The sequence below is a fragment of the Sorex fumeus genome, unplaced genomic scaffold (assembly GCF_029834395.1).
Source record: "Sorex fumeus unplaced genomic scaffold, SorFum_2.1 ptg000161l, whole genome shotgun sequence".
In the NCBI taxonomy this organism is placed as follows: domain Eukaryota; kingdom Metazoa; phylum Chordata; class Mammalia; order Eulipotyphla; family Soricidae; genus Sorex; species Sorex fumeus.
Genome location: NW_026606218.1, coordinates 410,848 through 435,582, shown reverse-complemented (window position 1 = coordinate 435,582; position 24,735 = coordinate 410,848). Strand labels below are relative to the sequence as shown.

Genomic DNA, 24,735 nt, shown 5'->3' with positions numbered 1-24,735 from the left:
CAACACAAGTTCATTAGAAAACCACAAAACTAATTTATTGGAAATCCAGGCAAGATATGGGAGCGAGTAAATATTAACAAGATCGAGGCTACTGCTAAATAGCCATTCTTCAAAAACTAGCGCCAAAGCTCAAGAACTGTGAAAGCAAACCAGCTGCCCGTACTGTGAACACACTCATCAGTCCAAAAATATGTAAACTGCCAAGGCTGCATACTGACTGAAGAGCAGCCTGAATGTTTTGGTAGAAAACGTTTACTCTCAAGTCTGCGAGCAAAGACATTTGTCACCATCACAAAGGGGCGATTTTTATGCGGAAAGCTAAGCAATCTGAGCCACAGCAACTGATCCAACACATGTTTTGTTCTCCTTCCCCAAGGCTACCAAGTGCTCCCGCCAAATCGTGCACAACTGTCTTACAATCTCAGATGCTCCTCCAACTGGCAGAATGAGATGACCGGCTAAATGCAACAGCCGCTCAGACACTAAAGTGCACTAAATTTAGAAGTCAACAAGGTCTATTAAAAAAATAACAACGAAGTGAAAAGCAACACCTGAACGCGACTACTCCAAAAGAGGTCCCCAGATCCTCCCAGGAGAGGAGATACATGTTGAAAGTAGACTATGGACCGAACATGATCGCCACTCAATGCCTCTTTTGCAGACCACAACACCCAAAAGGAGAGAGAGAACAAAAGGGAATGCCCTGCCACAGAGGCAGGGTGGGGTGGGGGGATGGGGGATGGAGGGATACTGGGATCTATGGTGGTGGATCTATGGGCTGGAGCGATAGCACAGCGGGTAGGGCGTTCGCCTTACAAGCGGCCAACATGGCCGACCCGAGTTCGATTCCTCCGCCCCTCTCGGAGAGCCCGGCAAGCTACCGAGAGTATTCGATATGCCGGACACAGTAACAACAAAGTCTCCAATGGAGACGTTACTGGGCCCGCTCGAGCAAATCGACGATCAACGGGAGGGCCTTTACCTTTTACCTTTTTATGGTGGTGGAAAATGGGCACTGGTGCAGGGATGGGTACTTGATCATTGTATAATCGAAACCCAAGCACAAAACTTTGTAAGTCTACAACTGTACCTCATGGTGTTCCACTAATAAAAATAAATTAAAATAAAAAAGAGGTCCTCCAGAGAGAAGGGAAAGAAAGAGAGTCACTTAGCAGGCGGCATTTTTAAGAGGAAGAGGAGTTGATTAAAAACCAAAACAGAAGCATAGAGAATAAACCAAGAGACCAGAGTCATCAAGTGGTAAATTTCAATAAAGGGATAAGCCTTCCAAAATTAAGATGGGGTTTCAGAAATAACTGCTGAATATTCCAAAGAGGAAATCAATGGTGGCCGGATCAGGAAATCTTGTAGGGGGCCGGAGTGATAGTACAATGGGTTCGGGTGTTTGCCTTTCATGCAGCTGACCTGGGTTCAATCCCTGGCATCTCATGAATCCCCAAGCACCACCAGGAGTGATTCCTGAGTCCAGAGCCAGGAGGCACCCCTCAGCATCACTAGGTGTGATCCAAAAAGCCAAAAAAAAAAAAAAAAAAAAAAAAGGAATCTACTAGAAAAATAGGCCGGGAAAAGCAAAAGTGGGGAAGGTGAGGGTGCTTTCTTCATTAGCTTAGGTTTAAAATGAAAGAGAATTACAGTGTCATAACAATAAGGAAGATTCTGGGGAGTGGAGGTCAAAAGAGAAGACAATGGTTCTAGCAAGTGGCTTCTCCATATCGGTACTCATTCATACCCCAATACTGGACTAGTCTGTTTTAGCTCAGAGGCAATAATAATTACTGTTTATCTCTGGTTGCTAAGTTCGGGAGAAGACAGGTACTAAGTAGCACCAAGTAGCAAGCACATAGACTCTTTTTTCACCCCGTGTCTTTCATCGATCGGTGGCCATGAAGCGGGGCTTTTGAGCAGAGCATGCTGTCTGCGCGGTCTTCCCTGTGTCTGTGGGTCCATCTCCTCCCACCACCACGAACATCAAGTGTATGAGGGGGTGGGAGGTCCTGGTGGAGTGTGGGGTGTGATGTGCCCTGTGATGGAGGGTGCTCTGGTCTGGCGGGGTGGGGGGTCCAGCCTCGTCCCCCGAGATCCAGCCTCCTGTGACCTTCAACTGGAATAAGCAGGTCCGAAAAATAAAAGAACAAACAAGGGGCTGGAGCAATAGCACAGCGGGGAGGGCATTTGCCTTGCACACAGCCAACCCAGGTTCGATTCCCAGCATCCCATAGGGTCCCCCAAGCACCCACCAGGAGTGATTCCTGAGTGCAGAGCCAGGAGGAACCCCTGTGTATCACCCGCTGTGACCCAAAAAGCAAAAATAAATAAATAAATAAAAGTATTCTGTGTCTCTCTTGTTAAGCTTAGTGATTTTTTTTTTTTGCATGTGTGAAGCCAGAAATATGACACAGGCACTTAACTCTTGTTTACATCCATTCAGCTATGGGGAAAATTAGTTTGTTCTATGTTGCTTCGGTTAAAATCACATTTTCAGGACTCTATAAAGCACGGGAAGTGAGGATTTACTGTATTATCCAACAGAGAATCTCCCCAGATTCTGCTGAATCGAGCTACACCAGTGGGGTTCCTTGGCTCCCGTGTATGTGATGTGAGCATGTGACCTGAGCACGCGCGCATGCGCGCGCACAGACACACACACACACACACACACACACACACACACACACACACACGAGCTCCCCAGCCCAGAATGGGAGTTTCAGTGGACAAAAGGAAACCAAGACCTCTGAACTAAACCGCAACATAAGGACCCATCTTATTTTTCACACTCTTAATTCCGACAGAAAATAAATCTCCGATACTCTTTTCTGCAACATATAGAAGGCTAGGCTTTGAGGAAGAGAAACATTTTCAATGAGAAAATAAACTGCATGGAAGTAATCCATTTTAGAACGTGAGTTTAGCAGAACGTGAGTATAGTAACGGAAAGAGCTGGGTCAAGACTGGGGCTCCAGATCCCAGGAACTGGACCTAAGACATGAGGCCAGGCTGCTGTCTTTCGGTTTTCTCAACTCCATCAAGAAGTGAATTAGAAGCGATTACTGGGGTCCACCGGGAAGGACACCGTAACATGCTTCTGGTCCTACATTTAGATATAGAGAACAGGGTTCACAAGGAAACAAAAACATCAGTATGCAGAGCAATTCCAATTCTGGAATGGAAGGCTGACGATTCTCCATCGAAAGTTCTTGATGCTCATGACGTTTTCGTCTTGGACAGGGACTGAGGCATCTTCCTTGCATGTGGTCGGCCCCAGCTGAATCCTTGTCATCCACATGATCCCCCCAACCACACAGACTTCAAGTCTCCAAAACAAGCACCAGACATCTGGCTTTCCCAGGAAATCAAGTGAGTGGTCAGATAATGGACAGAGGTGAGATGGTGGAAGGAAAGAGATACTGAAGAGAAACAAGTGTTTCTCATTTTACTTCTCTGCAGAGAATCAAGTGTAATATATGCTAGGAACATACAAACATTTTCCATACTTAAATTTACATACACATTGTAAAAAGAACAGTTTGAGACTTTTAAAAAATTCAAACACCTAAGAAAGTTCTATTTGTATTTTGCTGAAAGTAATTTTATAGGGTACTTCTAGGGATTTATAAACACTGTAAATTACAGGGGAAAGAGAGATAAAATTCCAGTCAACTAATCTAAAATGGAGATTTCTCTATTATAGCTCTAAGCTAGCCTTCCACTGCTAAAATACTCATTTCATCTAAAAAAAAAAATACATCAATACTTTTCACAATTTCATAATTCATCCTAAAATACCATTTGAATAAGAACTCATTAAAAATACGCTATTAATCCTGCGACCAATTTTGCTTTGCTAAAGTTAAATATCTTTGTAGTATTCAACTCCAAATTACTGTTTCATTCTTTAAAAGCATTACTAAGAAAACGAAACTATCTTGTTCTTATTAAAAGGTCCATTTCTAAGTGGGGGCAGGGGAGTCTACAGAAAACCTTAAGGGTAATGAACTAATTTAAAATGAAAGAAAATAGACGCCAGAGAATAAGGTAACATAGCTTTTAGTCAATTTTTCAACCCAACATTCTCGGAGTAATTTCTTGAGAGGAAAACACACTTTGGAGATATCCTGAATGTTACGTAAATGACTTGAGTAAGGCATCATGAACACATAGTGAAGGACTCACCTAAATAGGGAATGCAAGGAGTCATCTTTAAGCTACTTATATAGTCTCTGAGTCTTTTGTAGTTATCTTCTTTACTCATTACATATTCTAATTTTTCAAAGGTAGTTTTGTCTTTTCGACTTAATAACTAAAAAACAAACAGAAAAGCCTAAGTTATTTCCAAATCCCATTTAAGTATAGCAAAGACTTGAAGCAAGAGTTACTGTAAATCTCAACTTCAATGTTTGACTTCCTTTAATCATATTTTGGTAACATACAAATAAAAGCAGACAAGTCTATCAAAATATTAACGCAATCCCTCATTTGTAATATATTTCTGGCAGGTCCATATACTTTTTAAACTTATTAAGCAGTAAATTATAATACAGTTGTCATCATTAAATGATTAAACATTTTTTAAAATCATGTTCTAATTTAAATAATTTTGCATTCATATTCAGCTCACATGCCCAATATTTCAGAATACACTGTGTCTCTTGTCAAGGAGGAAAAAAATAAAATCATTCTTAATCATTGAGAAACAATGAATTTTGCAATCTGTGAAATTTAACTGAGGGGCTGGAGAGATAGTAGAATGGATAGGACATTTCCCTTGCACGCAGCTGACCAGCACCCCATCTGGAACCCAAGTGCTGCCAGGCATAATCCCTGAGCAATTCTCTAACCAGGACTGAGCCTTGAGCACTCACTGCTGAGTATGCCTCCACCCTGAATTCCTTGGTTAATCTAACCATGGTCCGTTTTAGTACTGTCTATGCAACTTATCGCCTCAATTTCTGGCTTTTGGGGGACACATTTTTCTTGGATTCCTCTGATCAATGCTCTATCTGAGACAGCTTGCAGTAGCTGTTGATTTCAAAGGTGTGATGTAGATTTGCTGCTGAGTTTCCCTGGAGAAAATGGGAGGTAATAGAAACACAAGTGAAGCAAGATCTGCTCCTCCAAGTGGTATTAACAAAAAGGTTTAGAAGATATTTCTTTTTTCTTTTCGGGTCACACCCTGAGATGCACAGGGGTTACTCCTGGCTCAGGCACTCAGGAATCACTCCTGGCGGAGCCCGGGGGACCCTATGGGATGCTGGGGACCGAACCTGGGTCGGCCGCGTGCCAGGCCAACGCCCTCCCCGCTGTGCTATCGCTCCAGCCCCTAGAAGATATTTCTTGAGCACTCCAAGGAGTGGGGAAAATTTTTTTCAACGCATTAAGCTCTTACTATTTCGTGCTGATATAATAAAACGCCATCAACTATTCAGGTTATTTTATAGCACTGAAGCAGCTGCGGCCCTGGGGTCCTCTACTTCTCCTATGACATGAATAAGGTGTTAGGGCTGATATAGGAGAGGACAGTGGGCCACCAGATGCCACGGCAGTGAGCCACCAGCCTCACCCATGTGCCTACTCTCCAAGTGCCGGGCTGACGCCAATCCACCACTGTCCTGTACTGGGACAGACACGAGTCTCTCTTCACAGACCCTGCCGTACAAATGGTCTTCAGAGAGTCGGGAAAGGGGGCCCCCAGCGGGCCCTCCCCTTAAAACACAGGAGGGCGGGGAGTCCTTTGCCTTCAGGTTGAGCTGGAACTGGGTTCACCCCGACCAGCAGCTGTGAAACCTGGAGTGAACCGCCGCTGCTGCCTGCCTGCCTCACCGTCCTTCACTTCCACACAGCCGAGCACTTGGATGGGAGCTAAGCTCTGCCTTCACGATCGCTCAAAAACGGCGGTACGGCATCAGGAGAAAAATCACTTATGAGTTGTAGCTAACGTGTCTCATATTTAACACAAAAATGGTAGTTCTATGGTCTAACATTGATAAATAAAAAACCACAGAAATTTCCGTAATGTTAACAGTAACCCGACTGGCAGCACTTAATCTGGAGTGGCAGAGCAAAGACTCCTTTCCAGGAGATAAGGACAAAGGAAACTAATCCGTCAGCTCAGAATCCCTGCCTCAGAAGCCTCGCCTTGCTTCCTCTCGCTTCTGTTTGGTGACAGGCCTGTCACTCCTGCAGCTCACTTCACACAGTGCCAAAAACAGAGAACCAAGTACTTCTGGGTCTGCCAGAATGGCCTCTGTGCCATATAAAAACTATATATATATATATATATATATATAGTTTTTTTTTCTTTTTGGGTGCACCTAGGAATTACTCCTGGTGGTGCTTGGGGAACCCTATTGGGATGCTGGGAATCGAACCCGGGTCGACCGCGTGCAAGGCAAACGCCCTACCCATTGTGCTATTGCTCCAGCCCCTATATAAAGTTTTTTTGACCAAGAGTATGAGCTACATGTGTCAATGGGCGGGGGGGGCGGGGGGGGGGGGAGAAGAGCTGCACACAACTCTTTACACTTTCCAAGGTGCCTGAAGATGAAGGAGGCCCCCAAATCCCCTGGGTCAGAATCCAGCAGCACTAACACCAACACCTGCTCTGGGGAATTGTGGAGGGTTGGGTTTCTCCCCATGCCAGGCGGAAACACATGATTCCCTCCCTGGCCCCTCACCCCCTTGGTTCGTATCCATACAACATGCATGAATGTCTGTGTTGGTACAAATAACGGATCGTGAGCCACAGTTTATTTACATCCATTGGTTCATGATACTCAATGACCCTACTTCTGGAGTGGCTTTATTAAATTTGACATTTTTGCAACACAAACGCGGGAATCAGTCTTTTGGCCTCAGTCCCACTCACCCACACCCCACAGGGCCCTAAGTGCCCCTTCTGTATCCAATTCCCTCGAACAACTCTCAGAGGCCATCACGTGATCCTTCCATCCCACCTGCTTTCACACTGTGTACAGTGCCTCTGCCCCTGGCCCTGGCCCTGAGCACATTCATGCTCCATCCGCGCCTGCGTGGCTGCCTCACTGATTCCTTAAGGGTTCTGTCTTCTCATCAAGTCGCCAACCTTTTCTCTTTGTCTCTTGCAAGGTTTCTGGGTACACAATCTTAATCAACGACAACTGGTGTACCCACTCTGAGGTTCCCTTTAAAACTTCCTCGAATTTTGGTAAAAATTTGCACATCAGAGGCTGGAGAGATTGGACAGCAGGTAAGGCACTACTTGCCTTGCATGTGGCTGACCCGGGTTTGATCCCTGGAATCCTTTGTGGTCCCCAGAGCACCACCAGCAGTGAAACCTTAGCACAGAGCCAGGAGTTATCCCTGAACATCAGTGCATGTGGTCCCAAACCCAAAACAAAACAAGTATTTTTTTTTTAATTCTTATTTCATCGTGGGAAAACATACATCTTTTCTTTCATTGCTAGAGCTTTTTGGTGATCTTAAAAAGCCTTTAGTTACCTCAAACCAGAAACCTATTTATGGCATGGCAGAGAGCCATTCTCATCCAAAAGGCTCTAAAAGGTTCACAATCATCTGTCTGTGATTCATCTGACAATAATTTATTGTGAAGGTCTAAAAGGCCCAGTTTCGTGTCTTCTCCAAGCTGACAACCAAGTTCCCAGCTCTCCAGAATAAACAATCCCCAATACCGCCCCTGAGTCACAGTCCCAGCCACGTACTCTCGCTGTACTGTGCTCTTTATTCTACCCCACTGTTGGTACTGAGTCACTGGTCGGCATCAGAGCTGCTATCTAGTTGATATCTTGTTATCCGTGACGCTAAGTACCAGACCTTCAGTTCCCAAGTCCTCCTTAGGGATATCTTGGCAACTCAGAATCCTTCACATTTCCACGTAAACGTTTTAAGCGATCCTGTCAAGATCCCCAGACTGGGATTTTGACTTAAAATGCTGATGATCTCCACATACATTTGGGAAGAACCTGCATCTTTAACTTTTCTTATCTGCGAGCAAGCAGTATTATTCCACCTATTCATTCTTCTCTAACATCCTATAAAGTTTTCATTTTCTGCATCTAAGTCTTATACATTTGGTCCCAGGCTGGAGCGATAGCACAGCGGGTAGGGCATTTGCCGTGCACGCGGTTGACCCAGGTTCGATTCCTCCATCCCTCTCGGAGAGCCCAGCAAGCTATGGAGAATATCCCGCCTTCAAGGCAGAGCCTGGCAAGCTCCCCGCTTACTCAATATGCCAAACACAGTAACAACAAGTCTCACAATGGAGATACAATGGAGAGGTTACTGGTTCCTGCTTGAGCAAGTCGATGAACAATGGGAGGACAGTGCTACAGTGCTATAGCTACACTTGGTCCTATTTGATACTGTGTTTCTTGTACTGGGTAATAAAAATGACATGTTTTTATTATTTCCCCCCCCCCCCGCTTTTTTTTTGGGGGGGGGTCACACCCAGCGATGCTCAGAGGTTACTCCTTGCTCTGCACTCAGGAATTACTCCTGGCAGTGCTTGGGGGCCCCTATGAGATGCCGGGGGTCGAACCCGGGTTGGCCACGTGCATAGCAAATGCCCTACCTGCTCTACTATTGCTCTAGTCCCTATTATTTTTATTTATTTTAATTTTTATTATTATCAGACAGTCTCGTGTGTGTGTGTGTATGTGTGTGTGTGTGTGTGTGTTGCTATTATTATTCTTTTGTGATGCCAAGATCATCACAAACCCGGGATCTCCTGCATGCAAGGCAAGCACTCTACACTGTTATAACCCAGGACCTTTTAGGTGAGACTTTCAAAGTCAACTGATCTTACACCCTATTTTCTTAACCAGTCCCCACCTGAATAAGCCTCACGGTTACATAAAATTGTGGCAAAACAGAGATATGTAATATTTTCCATCTTAACCATTCGAAAATGTGCAGTTCATTTAGTACATCCCCACTGTTGGGCAACCATCACCACCCGTCACCAGAACCCTTCATCTTCCCGAAGTAAAATTCCATCCTGCCAAGTGGTCACCCCCACTCCCACCCTCTTGCTCCTGCTTCTCAGCGCCAGGCAAACAACCCCAAATCTCAGAGTGCTGGAACTGAACTACTCTCCGCATCGCCTGTCAACTGAATCCAAGTATCTGTCCTTTTGTAGCTGGTTTATTCTGCTCAGCTTCATTCATGGTGCAGTGTGGTCAGAAAAATATTCCATTGTGTGTTTATACCATCTCTTGTGGCACCCACATTATGAAATGTAAGGTCACTTCTCTACTCAGCCCACCCAGAGCATCTTTCACTGTGAGAAGACAGACTCCTTAAGGAATCGGTGACCACAATGACCACCCTGCTCTCATTAGACTCCATTGAGGCCCCTGGACAGGTGTCACCTTGGCGTTGGGTCTTCGTGAACGGTTCTCTCATTCCTCTGGGTCTCAAGCTACTGTTACTGTTACAGATTCCACCAGTGACTTCCCTGCTTTGCTTCCGCCTCCCTCGCTCTGCCTAACTTTCCTCTGGAGCTTTCATCACTGTGTTCACATTCATTCTTTCACAGTGTGGCTTTTTCCAGTAGAATGCTAACTGCAGAGGATGGAATTCTGTTTATTATAATTCACTGTGACACATCAAGCAATCTGACAAGGCCTGGCACCATATGAAATATTAACAATGGAGCCATTACTAAAAAAACAAAAACAAAAACACAATTTTTCTATGTAAATACATGAGGGAAACAAAAAAAAATCTAGAAGAAAAATAAAAATTAACTTGAGGAAACTATTGCCTTTCAATCTACCCTATGATAGTGTAACTCTTTTCCCTGAAACTTCAGAGATGGAATTCATAACTTTATTTATAATCATTTCCATTCCCCCATGAAATTCAAAATTTTACTGAATATGGCCATTATTAATAATAATTTTAACAAGAAAACCTTTCACCCAGCTGTTTTATAACACAAACATACAGAATATCGCAAGCTCTTTTATACTAATGCTTTTATAATACAGAAATCTCCCCTGATTTTCATGGGAAACATCTGTCTTTCCAATGCTATGGAAAGGAAAAGCAACAACAGTTGAAGGCAAAGGTTTAATTTTTTTAAAAAAGTTTCTTTTTTCAAAGTCAGTCATCACATCACAGGACCCTGAGAACACACTCATCCTTTGTACCAATATAGTATCATTCCTCCTTAACGTTAAAGAAATCTACTAAATATCACCAAATTAAACAAATCTTTATTACCTCCCAAAAAACCTAACTACAAATACCTAGCACCCTGAGGCTGGCCTCGCATCATCGACTATAAAAACACACAAACATGTGGCCGTCAGAATTTACTCCTGGCCTTTGTGAACAGACAGATCCAATGAGGACAATCACACCAGCACCTGATCGAGGCCTGCTCTCACGTTTCCCGACTCGAGGGGACAGCTGAGAGGGATCTGCTATAACATATATTTCTCTCTCCCTTCAACTTTCCAAGCCCATAATCTTCATGTGATCGAATGTTCCAATTTGACACTGAGCACTTTCTCATCAGAGACTAGGAAACGTTAAGTTGTCTAAGGAGTTTTAAGGAGGTTCTCCGAAAATTCTTTCCCGAAGAACACAAACTAGACTGCAGCCTATAATTTATCCCCTAGGTTTTCTGCAAACCACTCAAGGGGAAGAAAGTATGGGTACTGCCAAAAGGTTCCAAATCAAAGTCCTTATCTATGATTATAGCATCGCCCTCACTGGAAGCTGGAGAAGCAATGATCCACCGCCCCTCGGGGGGAGCCGAGCCTTTCCTCAGCAAGAAGCATATACTCACCGCCCATGTTTTAGTCAACCTGAAAATTGGGGCGCTCTGCAAGCCAGAAACCACTGCCATAAGTGCATGCAGGTTGTTCAGCTCGTAGAGTTTCTGCAGAGTAGAAAGAGAGAGGAGGGGAGGAGTGAGACACAGGACGATGCAAAGCAAACCTCTTCCATGAACAACGGGCACCGTCGAGGCAATGAACAGCATTCCCGAATTGCTGTCAAGGCTCGTCTTCCAAGTCACCAGTGGTCGGAGCGAGTGGACGCTGGCCCACAACAGCGCCTTCATGCTCTCACTGGGCATGTCCAGCCCCAAGTCTGGGCACACGTCTATGTGTGGTCGGGAAATAGAATAAGAAAAATAAAGCTATTTATTTATTTATTTTGCTTTTTGGGTCACACCCAGTGATGCACAGGGGATACTCCTGGCTTTTGCACTCAGGAATAACTCCTGGTGGTGCTCGGGGGACCATATGGGATGCTGGGAATCAAACCAGGGTTGGCCGCATGCAAGGCAAACACCCTACCTGCTGTGCTATCACTCCAGCCCCAAGCCATGATTCTTTAAAAAAAAAAAAAAAAAGATGCTGCAAAGTTTGGACTCAAGTCTCAAGGTCAGCAGTGTCAAGCCTCAAGGTCAGCAGTGTGATGCTAGGAAGCACGGTCATCCCTATACTGAACTACACCGGAAGTTTCAGGAAGTATCTGTGACAGGATCTCGCTGTGTCAGGATTCCAAGACTAACAGTCCCCCAACACCGCCCACTTCCCCCTGCCTCAACCCCAGGTCCTGTGCTCTGCACCCAGAAAGGACACCCACCTGCTTCCCTTGAGGGCCTTGAGTTGACCTGTGGAAAAGTCCTACCCAATACGACTTTGCCAAGAGACCTACTGGACATTTATTTCCCAGATTTCTTCATACTACCAGAGACGTAAACCCCCACGGTCCTCCGCTAGTCAGCAGAATGGGGGTCCTGCTGCACTGGGAGAATATAAACAAGTGGCTGGAGAGCAACAGAACTAAGGAAAAGGAGGGGCCCGTCAGTTTCCAGCACAAGGAAAACACTATTTTATAGCAAAAACAGCAATAAAATCTCGAGCTGGACCTGCAGCTTCCAGCTGAGATGAGGAAGCACAAAGGACCTGCTCTAGCCATAAGGGAAACACACAGCAAAAAAGCAAAATGGGAAATGTATGGAAAACATTTTATTGAAGACAATAGAGCATTCTGAACATAAAAAATGGAATTCCCAGGACCAAAGAGACAGTACCGCGAATAAGGAGCTTGCCTTGCACGCAGCCAGCCGGAGTTTAAGCCAAGCAACACCCCCACCCCTCCAGTCTCCCAAGCCCCACCAGGAGTGGTCCCTGAGCACAGCCAGGTGCAGGCCTCCCCCCAAAACAAAACAAAAACTGAAACTCCCAAGAAAGATGAACAAGCGTAGGGGATCCTCCTCCCCACCCCGCGCCCCAGGGCCATCTGCTAAGACAAATGATGACTGACTTTGCAGGGGGAGGGGAAATGAAACTGTCTCACTCTTGTTTGGGGGTCACCCCTGGCAGTGCAGAGGGCTGACTCCTGGTGGGCTTGGGGGACCATATGCGTGCTGGGGACAGAACCCGGGTCGGCAGTAAGCAAGGCAACCACCCTGCCCACTGGACTATACTGCTCCGGCCCAGCTTTTACAGCCCTGTGGTCCAGCGGAACAGACTCGAACATGCAGCAGACTCTGATGGCGTCCAGTGACCACTGTTCCCCCTGAGCCTCGCGGGGCAGACTGTGAAGTGGAGCACAGACCGGGAAACAGACAGAGGCCTTTGGGACTGGAACAAGGGGCCAGTGCATACAGCCAGAAACTGCATCCGTCGGCTCCGCATCCCTACCGCAAGGGATCGGGCCGACAGGGAAGGCAGTATTTTTTCTTTTTCGCTTTTTGGGTCACACGCGGCGACACACAGGGGTTACTCCCGGCTCTGCACTCAGGAATCACTCCTGGCGGTGCTTGGGGGACCATATAGGATGCTGGGAATCGAACCCGGGTGGGCCACATGCAAGGCAATTGCCCTCCCCGCTGTGCTGTATCACTCCAAGGAAGGCAGTGTTTAGTCCAGACTCAACGATGCTGCAAGGTAAGTAAGAAGAAACAACGAAGTGGAATGCATCTTCATTTTCACTTAGTATGTTTGTCTGTGTTGTACCAAAGAGTGGGGAAAAGAGGGGAAAAAACCATGAAGACGGGCCTGAGCACTAGCACAGTGGGTGAGATGTCTGCCTTACACCCAGCTGACCCCAGCTCAACCCTGGCACTCCAGAGTTCCCCAAGCCCCATCGGGAGCGAACCCTGAGAGAAAAGCCAGGAGTGAGCCCTGAGCACAGCTGGGTGTGGTCCCCCAAGACAAACCAACCCAAAAGAACCATGTACAGTAACATCAAACACTGGCTACCTGGGGCTACCTAGTAATAAAGGCGGGGGGGGGGAGGGGGGGAGGGTTCTCAAGGGCTTGCAAAGACACGAAGGAAACTTAAAAAACTGCCCATCTGACAGACAAACCATCTTTGTGAATCAGATATCTCAGTATTGTTAAGGCAGCAATTCTCTTAGAGGTTATCTACAAAGTCAACAAAATTTCAAAATCCAAGGAGGCCATTTAACAGAGATCAACATGCTAATTCCAAAGTTTCTATGGACAAAAAAGAGGGCACAGCCAAGACAATCTTGATGCAGGGGGGGGGGAAATAAAAACCTTTATACTGAATTCAAGATTTTCGATTATGCTATGAAACTTGGAGAGTGATATCCTGGAACCAGAAGAGATAGATCAATGGAATAGAAATAAACTTGCACAGACTCAATCAAGATGCCAAAGCGGTTAAATGGAGAAAGAAATGGGATTAGATCAACCAGATAAAATTAAATGACTTCAACACTTTCAACCACTTGCAGAAATCAACTCTGGATGGTGATTCAACACTACAAAGTGTCCTAGGAAAATGTGCGTTTCGAAGATAAGAGTCTTCCTCGCCCACAACAGATTTCTTAAACAGAACACAAAAAAAGTACTGACTACAAAGGTATTGGACCATCAAAACCAAACTGCTTCCAAACTGCTTCCTCAGCAAAAGAGTGCGTGAGGGAAGAAAACAGCACAGGCCACAGATGAGTGAAAACAATCAGCATTTATTTATGAAAAGGGTTGGTGTCCAGACTACGCAAAAAATTCCTACAAGTTGGTAACAAACAAAAAGACAAACAACCCAGTAAGGCAGGCTACTTGAAAAGATACTTGGAAAATATTTCATGATCAAATATGCATATGAAGGTCTGCAAAGACACACTAGGGAAATGTGAATCAAAAACCACAATAAAAAAACTTCACCATAAAAGGGAAATGTGTTTGATATTTGCATGACTGAGACATAAACCTGAAAGCTTTGTAACCTTTCCCACAGTGATTCAATAAAAAAAAAAAAAAAAAAAAAACCTTCACCATAACCCCCAAAGAATGGATGAAATTAAAAAGGAATTAAAGACAAGTACTGGAAAGAAGTGTGGAATATCTGAAATGCTCAGACTGCAGGTGAAAATGGTACAGCATGATGGAAAACAATTCGACAGATTTTTTTTTTTGTCTTTTGGTTTCTGGGTCACACCCAGCAATGCTCAGGGTCCCAAACATTTGGCAGTTTCTAATATGTTAACAAATATAGGCGACGGGGAGGTAGCACAGCGGGTAGGGCGTCTGCCTTGCAAGCGGCCGACCCGGGTTCGATTCCCAGCAATCCATAGGGTCTCCCGAGCACCACTAGGAGTGATTCCTGAGTGCAGAGCGATGGGTAACCCCTGTGCGTCGCCAGATGTGACCCAGAAAGTAAAAAAAAAAAAAAAAGAAGAAGAAAAAATATAAATCTGGGCCTGAGCTATGTACATCAATTAGGGTGCTTGTCTTGCACTTGAACGACCTGGGTTCAGTTCCTGGCACCCCCACAGGGTCCCGAGTCTGCCAGGAGCACTCCCGTGGTACTCAGGGGTTACTCCTGGCTCTGCACTCAGGAATTACTCCTGGTGGTGCTAGGAGGACCATATGGGGTGCCAGGGATCGAACCTGGGTCAGCTACTTGCAAGACAGGAGCCCTACTCACTGTATTGTCTTTCCAGCTCTGAAAATAATTTTCTCTTGAGATCCAATACAAAGCTACTTGTTTGTTTACATGTAGTTTCTTTGAAGCAGTCTGTCTTCTCTCTCAGAACTTCTAGGGCATTAATACTAGTATCAGCACGAAGATATTCCCACCAGAATGCCTGAGAGCAGTAACGTGGGTTAACAGCAAAAATCTGCAAACTTTCCAAGGCAGAGAGAGTCCTGAATTATTGGCAGTTAAAGAAAACAAGAGAAATGCGCCCAAAACCAGTAGCACTGCTAAGTGAAAAAAGGCAAGTTATGAAAGCATAAAAAAGCAATTATGAAATAATTCAATTCCAGCAAAATTTTGAAACCTCATGCAGGGATAAATGCATTTAAATAAGCAGAGAAAAGCAAACATACAATTCCAGTAGTGGTTCTAAGGCAGAGTCATACAGCCATTCTCTGGGACAAACATTCTGCAAGAACCTTGAGGTCTACACAGGTGATTACTTTCTGTCACGCTGGAGAGACCACAGCGTTCGATTATTTGCCCCAGCACTAACTGCAGTGTGCTTGTGATGATATTCTGGAGACGTGGCTCAAGTCTACAACTGCTTTTAATCACAAGAGATTTCGGGGGCTGGAGAGATAATAGAGCAGGGACCTGGGTTTGATCCCGGGCAACACATATAATCCTTAAGCGGAGAGCCAGGTGTAAGAACCACCAGGTGCAGTTAAAAAAAAAAAAGAGAGGGCGAGATGATACCAGATAATACGGCAGGCTGCGTCTAATTAGCCGAAAAGCCTGTGGAGTAAAAACAGCTTTCTGGAAAAAAATTTTGCCTCATGACTGGAATCTCAATTCCCGACAGCCCACCCTACAGATTTCAGTCTTGCCAGCTCCCTGGCACCGGTCATGTAAGTTTAACAGATTCTTCAGACAGTACATAAATGAACGTCTACTTTTTTCTTTCTAGAAAACCTAGGCTGGTAGCACCCTAACCAAAAAAAAGAGAAAGATTTGTCATTGTTCCAATGGAATAGAGAATGCACGGAGACTAGATGGGTTTGAAAGCAAGTGAATCATGATGGGTTTGGAGAGATAATACAGTGGGATAATACAGCCTTGCACACGGCCCATCTGGATCCAACCCCAGTATTTCATATGGTCCCCGGGACCCTCAGAAGTGATCTGTGAATGCAGCGCCAGGGGTAAGCTGAGGCAGGTGTGGCCCAAAACCCAAAAATGAACTCTGAAAATTATGAATTCGGGAAATGTAATATAAAAGGAAGCATCAAAATTAATGCAAAGCCTGAGTCCGAATTGGAGTTAAATAAGAATGATTGCAGGTGTAGGGGACAAAATTTGGTGATTTTCAATAGAACTACAAGTGCATTTTTTAAAAAGTCCTGACAAAAACACCGGAAAACATGGATGCATATTCACTCATTCATTTCTACGAAGAAAAGAAATAATTACGATTTCCCGTAGCTAAAAACTATCAAGGTGTAGGGCTGGATAGATCGTTCTGCATACCCCACTTGGCTTTGATTCCTGGCATCCCAGAGCCCTGGCAGGAGTGACCCCTGAGCACAGAAGCAGGAGCAAGCTTTGAGCACTGGTGGCTAGGGGCGCCCAGCAAAAACAGTTACCAAGTTTTAGAGGGCTACCTCTGCCACCTAGTGTCACAAAAAGTTAGAACACAGCACAAAGAAAATGAGAAGGGAGCCGGAAGCAGCCCCGAGCATCGCAGGGCGTATCCGAAGAAGAAAAATAAAACTCAAACTTATACTTTACTACTGAAGTTAGAACCCACAAAAATCATTTTTTTAATGATTTTACAGTAACCACTGTTAACACAGACTAGAGCGATACCACAGCAGGTAGGGCATTTGCCTTGCACGCGGCCGACCCGTGTTCGATTCCTCCATCCCTTCCAGGGAGCCCGGCAAGCTACTGAGTTTTCTCCCTGCATGGCAGAGCCTGGCAAGCTCCCCGTGGCGTATTCGAAATGCCAAAAATAGTAACAAGAAGTCTGGTGCCCGCTCGAGCAAATCAATGAACAACAGAAGACAATGCTACAGTGCTACTGTTACCACATCACCTGGTTTTATTCCATTTTCATTACAGATGTATGAGTTGTGTATTTTTTTTGGAATAATGGAAAATGTGGGGCTGGAGAGACAGTACAGCAGGTAGGGCACTTGCCTTGCACGTGGCTGACCCAAGTCTACTCCCCGGCACCCCATCTGGGCATCAGAGATGCACCAGAGCCAGAAGTCAGCCCTGAGCACTGCAAGGTGTGACCCTATCCACTCCCAAAAGAAATTTGTGTTTATAATTAAAACAATTTTCAGTGAACATAACACAATTTTGTGGGGGGGGGGGGGTTTTGGGGGTGGACACACCTGGTGGTGCTTGGGGGGTGTCTCCTAGCAGGTGCACTGCTCAGGGATCACCCCCAGAAGTGCTCAAGGGACCATGTGGTACTGGAGAATGAATAAGCCTCTCACATACAAAGCATATGTATGAGCCCCTTGGGCTATCTATCTTTTCAGCCCCTTAAAATAAAAGTAGAATCTGTTAAGTCTGGTTTAAGGAAATCTTGGTATCATCCTACGGAATGCCCTGCTCCACTCTCTCTAAATCTCAGTATCCTTCAAGTCCACGTTCCATTTCTCTGGCTGAAACTACTATTTCTGTCTTCCAATCCTCACTTCAATATTCCTTGAAAAATAAAGTTGCATTATTCACCACATGGCTACTAAGTGATCACTGCAAAAGTAAGTAACTTGATTAAAACTATTTTTCTTCTAAATTTCCAAGGCATTTTCTGTCATCTACAGAGCCCAATATTTTTAAGTACTGTATTTCACCTTGTCCTGTTAGCTTGTTCAGTTAAACCAGTCATATAACTCAGCAAGTCAGAGGGAGAGGGAAGAAAGAAAAAACAGATGACAGAAAAAAAAAGGCACTGTCTTAAAGAATCTACTTAATAAATGGCAAGTCTATATTTTCCAGTATCAATCAGAATTCATCGGTGGGAGCAGTAGTCATACACAAATGAATTTTTTCTCTTTGGGTCACACCCAGCGATGTTCAGAGGTTACTCCTGACTCTGCACTCAGGGAGCACTCCTGGCAGTGTGCTCAGGGGACCCTATGGGATGCCATGGATGGAATCCGGTTGGCCGCCATGTGCAAGGCAAATGCCCACCTGCTGTCCTATTGTTCCAGCCTCCCCCAAAACAAACTTTTCTTACCTTAGCTGTTTTAATATAGTGGCTCAGAACTTCCGCTCTAATTTTTAATGTTTGGGCATGAAGAATCTCTCTAACAACCCAAAAGCTTACCTGCAAGTGAAAACGAGACAGAGTTGAATGGTGAGTCTTTATTCACTAGGATAAAGATAGCAACAAGAGCTACGGGATGAACAACATGCAATTATTCGACTGACTTCCTCCAAGACACAGGCCATCTTCAAACACTGTGTGACCCTCCTCCTCATTCCCCTGCCCCCCCCCCCCCCACCGCCACCAACAGAGACAGGAATGGAAATGGGGTTGGCGAGATGCGAGGCAAGTGCCTTAACCCCTGAATTACCTGGCACCTGGGCATGAGCAAGGAACCATCCTGCCCTGGGGCCCCCTGAGCACTGTCTGGGAGCCCCCAATTATATTCTGAGGAACTGAATTTCGAATATTAACCAGAAAATCTTATACGCGGCTCACATGATTAAATCTTCTGGTGAAGGCAACTGCGTTTGGGGCAGAACTGTATTTTTCTTTTTTATTCCATCCACAACTTGAAAGTTCCTGAAAAATGAAGTCAGAAATTAAATAGGAATTCAACAGAGAGCAGTAAGAAAAAGTTTTCTCATTGCAGAAAATGATTTCAAGCACTCCAGGCAGCTGTGTCACTTCCCAGAAGCTCTGTACTTAATAGGAATGTCTCTAATATTGATTTGGCAATTATATCACAAAAGCATCTTTTCTCAGTAAACTAACTCTAAGGGTGCAAAATGACTCGTCCACAGAAAATGAGACATATTCCACAGGACAATGAGGATTAGCAGCAAACCCCGAGAGATACAGACAATGGACGCTGCGCACCCCAACACACACTGTGATGCCTACATTCCGTGTCTGTTTTCCACATCTTTTTTTTTGGGTCACACCCGGCAATGCATAGGGGTTACTCCTGGCTCACGCACTCAGGAATGACTCCTGGCGGTGCTTAGGGGACCCTCTGGGATGCTGGGAATCGAGCCCGGGTTGGCCACATGCAAGGCAAACGTCCTACCCTTTGAGCTATTGCTCCAGCCCGTTTTCCACATCTTTGAGCTAACAACCGTCACCTCCAGGCATCTGGGGAAACTGCCCTAATCTAATCTTCATCCTTCTCGGAGTCTGACAGTACGAAGCAAAGGGCCCAAAAATCTGGTGTTGAAAAAAAGAATCTTATTTCACACTAGCCCCCAAGCTCCCAGTGAAATGGCTCCCCTGGGCTCAGAGGGGTGGCTATCCGGAACTCTCCCTCTAACGCACATGTTCACGCAACATGCCACACTCCATGTGGTATGAGCAGCTCAAAAAGGGCAACTTAGATGCGATGCGGACAGGGCGGAGCAAAGCTTTTTCACAGTCTTCTCTGCCCTTTCTCTTTTCCTCCCTTGCCTCCCTTCCCAGTGGCAGTGACGCTGGGGGACACCGAGGCTTGGAGCCAGCTGGGCTGGGCTCGGTTCTCTTCAGCTATGTGGGGCTCCTGCATTCTGGGTTGTGGACTTTGAGGGGTGACACATTTTTCTTTGGGAGCCATACCTGTGGTGCTCAGGGGTTATTCCTGGCTCCACACTCAGGGCTCGGGGCCTAAGGATGCCGGGAATCAAACCCGGGTGGGCCGTGTGCAAAGTAAGAGCCCTCCCCGCTGCTTTCACGCCAGCTCCCAGTCACACAGTTTTTTGGGTCTTGGTGCTCACATACACTCGGAGGCAAGGCATCTGAGGCCCCAAATAGCAGAGGTGGCAGAATCGGGTGATTTTGCCTTGCACACAGCTGACCCGGGTTTGATTCTTCTGCCCCTCTCGGAGAGCCCGGCAAGGAACCAAGAGTATCCAGCCCGCATGGCAAAACCTGGCAAGCTCCCCGTGACATATTTTATATGCCAAAAACAGTAACAAGTGTCACAATTTATTGTGAGACATTACTGGTGCCCGCTGAGGAAATCGATGACCAACGGGAGGACAGTGCTACAGTGCTAGTTTAATGACTTGGATAAAAAGCAAGCTCAGCATTCTACTTGCTTCAGACCTACTCCTTAGGCTGTGATAGATAAAAGACAGGCCCTAGACAATGCAAGTCCAGGAGCTCGAAGATAAGGCAGATTCTTTCTATTGTGAAACAAAAGGTTGGGAATTTTTTCCATAACTCTGGGATGGAGGCAGAGAAAAGCAGATTTTATCTAGAAAGAGCCACCCTGCTAGCAGCCCTTTCTCCCGGCAAGCCCACAACAGGCGGAGATAAAATCCAGGCCTTGGACTGAAGAAACAAAATAAGCAAGGGAAGAGTAATATCTGACAACGTTCCAGAAATTGCCTCTGTTGCCAAAAACCTGTGTGAGACTTGGATGGTTCGACTGGCAACCCGCAACTCCAGTCATTAATGCACATGGTTGGACTCAATTGAAATTCTTCAAAGTTCAAGTCGGTACAGGCTTCTTTTTTAGAAAATGGGAACAGGCCATCTCCTAAATAAGGGTGATGGGCCTGAGAGAAAGAACGGCTGGTACACAGCTTGCTTTTGCATGGGCAGATGACCTGGGTTCCACCGGGTCGTCTGCAATGCATGGGTTCGATCCCTAGCCCCTGTATGATCCCCCAAGTCCCTCCAGAGGTGATCCCTGAGCACAGAGTCAGGAGGCCTGGGCACAGCACTCAGAAAAGGGTTGTCCGAAGTCAGAAAAGGAGTCAACAATTGTCACCTGGGCAGAGCAGTGGATACTCCACATGCCCACGCGGCTGCCTTCTCCCCTCCCCGGCTCTGTGCTGGGGTGCCTACCCGGGAAAGCCCTCCCAATCGGCCCTTTCTCTCCTCTCCAGCTGTGATGGTTTCCATGACACACCGGCCACTTTGTGGCAGGCAGGAACCAGGATCTTGGTGGTGGCGGCTGTGGACCCCAGCCCCTGGGCCCGTGCCAGGCGCCTGGCAGACACTCAGTGAACACTGCAATGACGCTGAAGGGACAAGTTCGATGAAGAAGCACCTAGTGCTAGGAGAGCGTGGAGGGAGACCAGAAAAGCTGCAGAGACACTTCGGTGTGTAGGAATGAACTAGAACGTTTGCAGGCTCAGGACTGGGCAGGCCTTACTGGCCAGTCTCTCGGGATCAGAAATGGTGGGAAAGGTGGAGACGAGCCCAGAGGAAGGTAGAAGGGGCAAGATTACAGAGAGATTTGTTTCAGATCGTACTAGGATAGCTGTTTTGCCCAAAAAGCAACAGGAAGTCAGTGATGTGCCTTGAGCAGACGCAAGGATCCCGTGAGCCGTTTACACGCCAAGCTGCCCCTTGGTTACTGAGTGGACAGGAACGGGGGCTGCGCAATTCAGCTGAGGTCACACACTATCTTCCTGACTGGGTGCAGGAGCGCTGAGGCACATAGCTGACATACCGAGAGGCTAGCAAGGGGCCTCGTGCCGAAGGAGATGAAAAGGGAACACCCTGGGGGGATGGGGGGTAGGAGGGATGCTGGGACCCGTGGTGGTGGAGGATGGGCGCTGGTGGAGGGATGGGTACTTGATCACTGTATAACTGGAACCCAAGCACAAAAATTTGTTAAGTCTATAACTGTACCTCGTGGTGTTTCACTAATAAAAAAATAAATAAAAATTTTTTTTAGAAAAGGGAACACCCTTGGGGGCTGGGGCTATAGTACAGTGGGTAGGGTATTTGCCTTGCACCCGGCTGGCCCAGGTTCGATCCTTAGCATCCCAAATGGTCCCCTGAGCACCGCCAGGAGTGATTCCTGAGTGCAGAGCCGGAAGTACCACCCGAGCATTGCTGGATGCAAACCAAAAAGAAAAAAAAAAACGGGGGGGTGGAACACCAAGGTCCCTGGCTGAATTTCACTTAGGCTTGAAGTCTGTGCCCAAGGCTCCACTCTCGCCTTCTTCCGGGAGCACAGGCTGATCCTCTGTTCTAACACTTGGCCTCTGCTCCCGTTCCTGACGCACAGCCCCCAAGCCCTTCTTCAGTCTGCAGCGTCCGGGGGGACAGAGTGGCTTCTGTTCTTAGGAGGGTGCGGCCAGGACGGGAAGGGAGGCCTCGAACAGAAGGAATGATCAACCAGTCCCCGCAGCTGATGAAGCCCCTTAACTATCATTAGGGGGTTCAGGCTGTCCAGACTGCAACGGCATCCACGCTGGAGGGTGAGCGTGGAGAACGTCCTACCTGCTGTGTTATCATTCCACCCGCATGCGTGCTTCTTAAAAATGGAAAAAGCTGCTGTTTTTAAGAGTGAGAAAACCAGCTCCAACATGTTCTTGTGTTGAAAATGTTTTATCAGTCACACAGACACTCTCATACATGGGTTATGGGTACATGCAGCCTAAATAAAAAAGGTATTTTTACTAAAAACAAGAAATGCCGTATTTGGTCCTCTCTTCCCCAAATGTCAACAAAATCATTATGCCATAAAATAAAGGGATAAAGGGACAGACCTGGAGTTGTCAAACGTCTGTAACTCTCATAAACAGCACAATTTGATTTCTAAATATCTTAATTTGAGATACTACAAACATTACTTTAGTATTTCATTAAAAGACAAGTTCTTAAAACTACTCACATCTGGCTGAATGGCTTTAAATACTGGAACATCCATTAGCGTTATCTGACCCTGTATTAAAAAATACAAAAAAAAATTCCTATTTTAGAATTCCATGATGTGGCATATGTCCTAAACTAGATATAGCTGAAACACGTGTAGATGAAATGAAACACACGGAATACTCACATTTCTACTAGGAAAAAAATCTTAAATTTGTTAGGGCTTGGAGAAAATAAAAACTCTAGGCCAAACCATTAAATATGGTTATTTCTACTGATCTCAAACCATATATTCTTATGAGATAAATGAAAGAAAGTTAGGAAGCAAAATAAAAGTAATTTAAAGATTCGGACATCCAAGGTCGGGAGATGACTCTGGGGTGAGATCTGAGTTTGCTCTCAGCCCCACAGCCCCACGTCACTGGGTCCAAGCACTGAACTATCTGGCCCAATTGGCTGAGGATTGCTGGGAGGTGACCCTGGAAGCTCCTCATCAAATAGTAAGTAACAATTTGAACACAGTCACATTAGATTAATAAAACAGATCTTCTACTGGTTCACGGAGCAGTGTTTCCGTTGTGATTATTAAACCCGCTCTCCTCAACTGCTTCAAGAATCTCCCGAATTTATATGAAGTAATGAGGCTATACTAGCGATGACTCAGGTCATCTTCAGGGACAAACTAAAAGCAACTGCAAAACAGAAAGCAACAATGCACCAAGACTGCGCTGCTAGGCCAAGTACACGCAAGTCCGGACGGCAAGAGGGAAAACGCTTCCTGTACATGTCGGTGGAGCATGGCTTGTTGGGGGAGGTGGCAGGAGAGGAACTGCAGGGACCAGGAGGCAGCCCTACTGCTGACACCCCATTGGTGAAAGGTAGCCAAGGGACGAGCTCACTGGGCCAGCACGCAAGATTTACAACACAGGTGGCCCAAATTTGATCTCCAACACGGCAGGGCCCCTTAGCACCACTGGGCACGCCTAGCACCAGGCTTCACCCCTACAATCGTTCCGACACTGTGTTCCCTGCCCCACCTCCCAAGCACTGGGCCTGCGAATTCAGACTCGGGTAGGAGCAATGTGTGAGCAGATTCCGCGCACACACAGCCGAGGGACGCTTACCGCATACTCTTCCGGCGTCACCTTCAGGACATCAAACACCACCGCATCAAAGCTTTTCTTCAACTCAGAACCTCTGTCACTTAAGGACTCAGAACTGCTGCTTTTCTGTCCAATGGGAAGAGAAGTTAAGAGTTGAAGACACTGGAGAGCCTGCAATCTTACAGCTGAATTGTAACAGTTTGTAACAGTTAGAAAGGAGAGGCCGACACTCAGCCTGGGGGCTGCCTGGCGCTGCTGGACAGGCGCTGACGCTGCCCAGTAGCTCAAGTCCAGTCGGGGCTCCGTCCGCAGCTGCACCTCCGGCACAGACACTCGATGCAGCCTGCGTGGTCTCTTCAGACGGTCTCTCGCCACTGAGGGTGCCTCAGAATGCGCCCCACAGCTGGACACATCTGCACGGCGGGAAGTCGGGAGAGGCTGCGTGTTCATCCAGCTGAGACTGTGGCTGCTTTTGCTGTTTCTAGAACTGCCCGTGTCTTCGATCTAGACTAACATCGCAGGGGGTGGTTTTGGTTTGGTTTGGTTTGGGTCATACCCGATGATGCTCAGGGGTTCCTCCTGGCTCTGCACTCAGAAATTATTCCTGGCCATGCTCGGGGGACTGTAAGGGGTGTCAGGGATCGAACCCAGGTTGGCCATGTGCCCTACCCACCGTATTATCTCTCCAGCCCCCGAAAGTCGCCACTTCTGTCCCTCTGTGACCTCTGGGCTTCTCTGACCTCCTTCCCTGGCCTGGCTTGGGACAAAATCCTTTCTCACTGGACAGAGCCCCATGGACGGGGGAGAAACGCCGGCCTCCAGACTCCTAAGGAGCCTGGAGTGCGTGTGGCCTATCCCTGGGGTGTACCTGAGAGAGAAGCTGAAGGG

At 46.4% G+C, this 24,735-nt stretch overlaps 2 protein-coding genes across 3 annotated transcripts in view; both read right to left on the bottom strand.

Moving 5' to 3' along the window:
* FAM20B (FAM20B glycosaminoglycan xylosylkinase) overlaps positions 1-24,735 on the bottom strand; it is a 209,886-nt gene that overhangs the window by 118,702 nt on the left and 66,449 nt on the right. The window lies entirely within an intron of this gene.
* RALGPS2 (Ral GEF with PH domain and SH3 binding motif 2) overlaps positions 1-24,735 on the bottom strand; it is a 79,453-nt gene that overhangs the window by 52,326 nt on the left and 2,392 nt on the right. For both annotated transcript variants that reach the window (XM_056107317.1, XM_056107318.1), the window contains exons 2-7: positions 23,869-23,973; positions 22,764-22,814; positions 18,656-18,739; positions 18,188-18,277; positions 10,814-10,906; positions 4,195-4,321 (exon numbers count right to left, since the gene is read on the bottom strand). In XM_056107317.1, the coding sequence (XP_055963292.1) occupies positions 4,195-4,321; positions 10,814-10,906; positions 18,188-18,277; positions 18,656-18,739; positions 22,764-22,814; positions 23,869-23,973 (550 nt within the window). The remainder of the gene's footprint in view (positions 1-4,194; positions 4,322-10,813; positions 10,907-18,187; positions 18,278-18,655; positions 18,740-22,763; positions 22,815-23,868; positions 23,974-24,735) is intronic.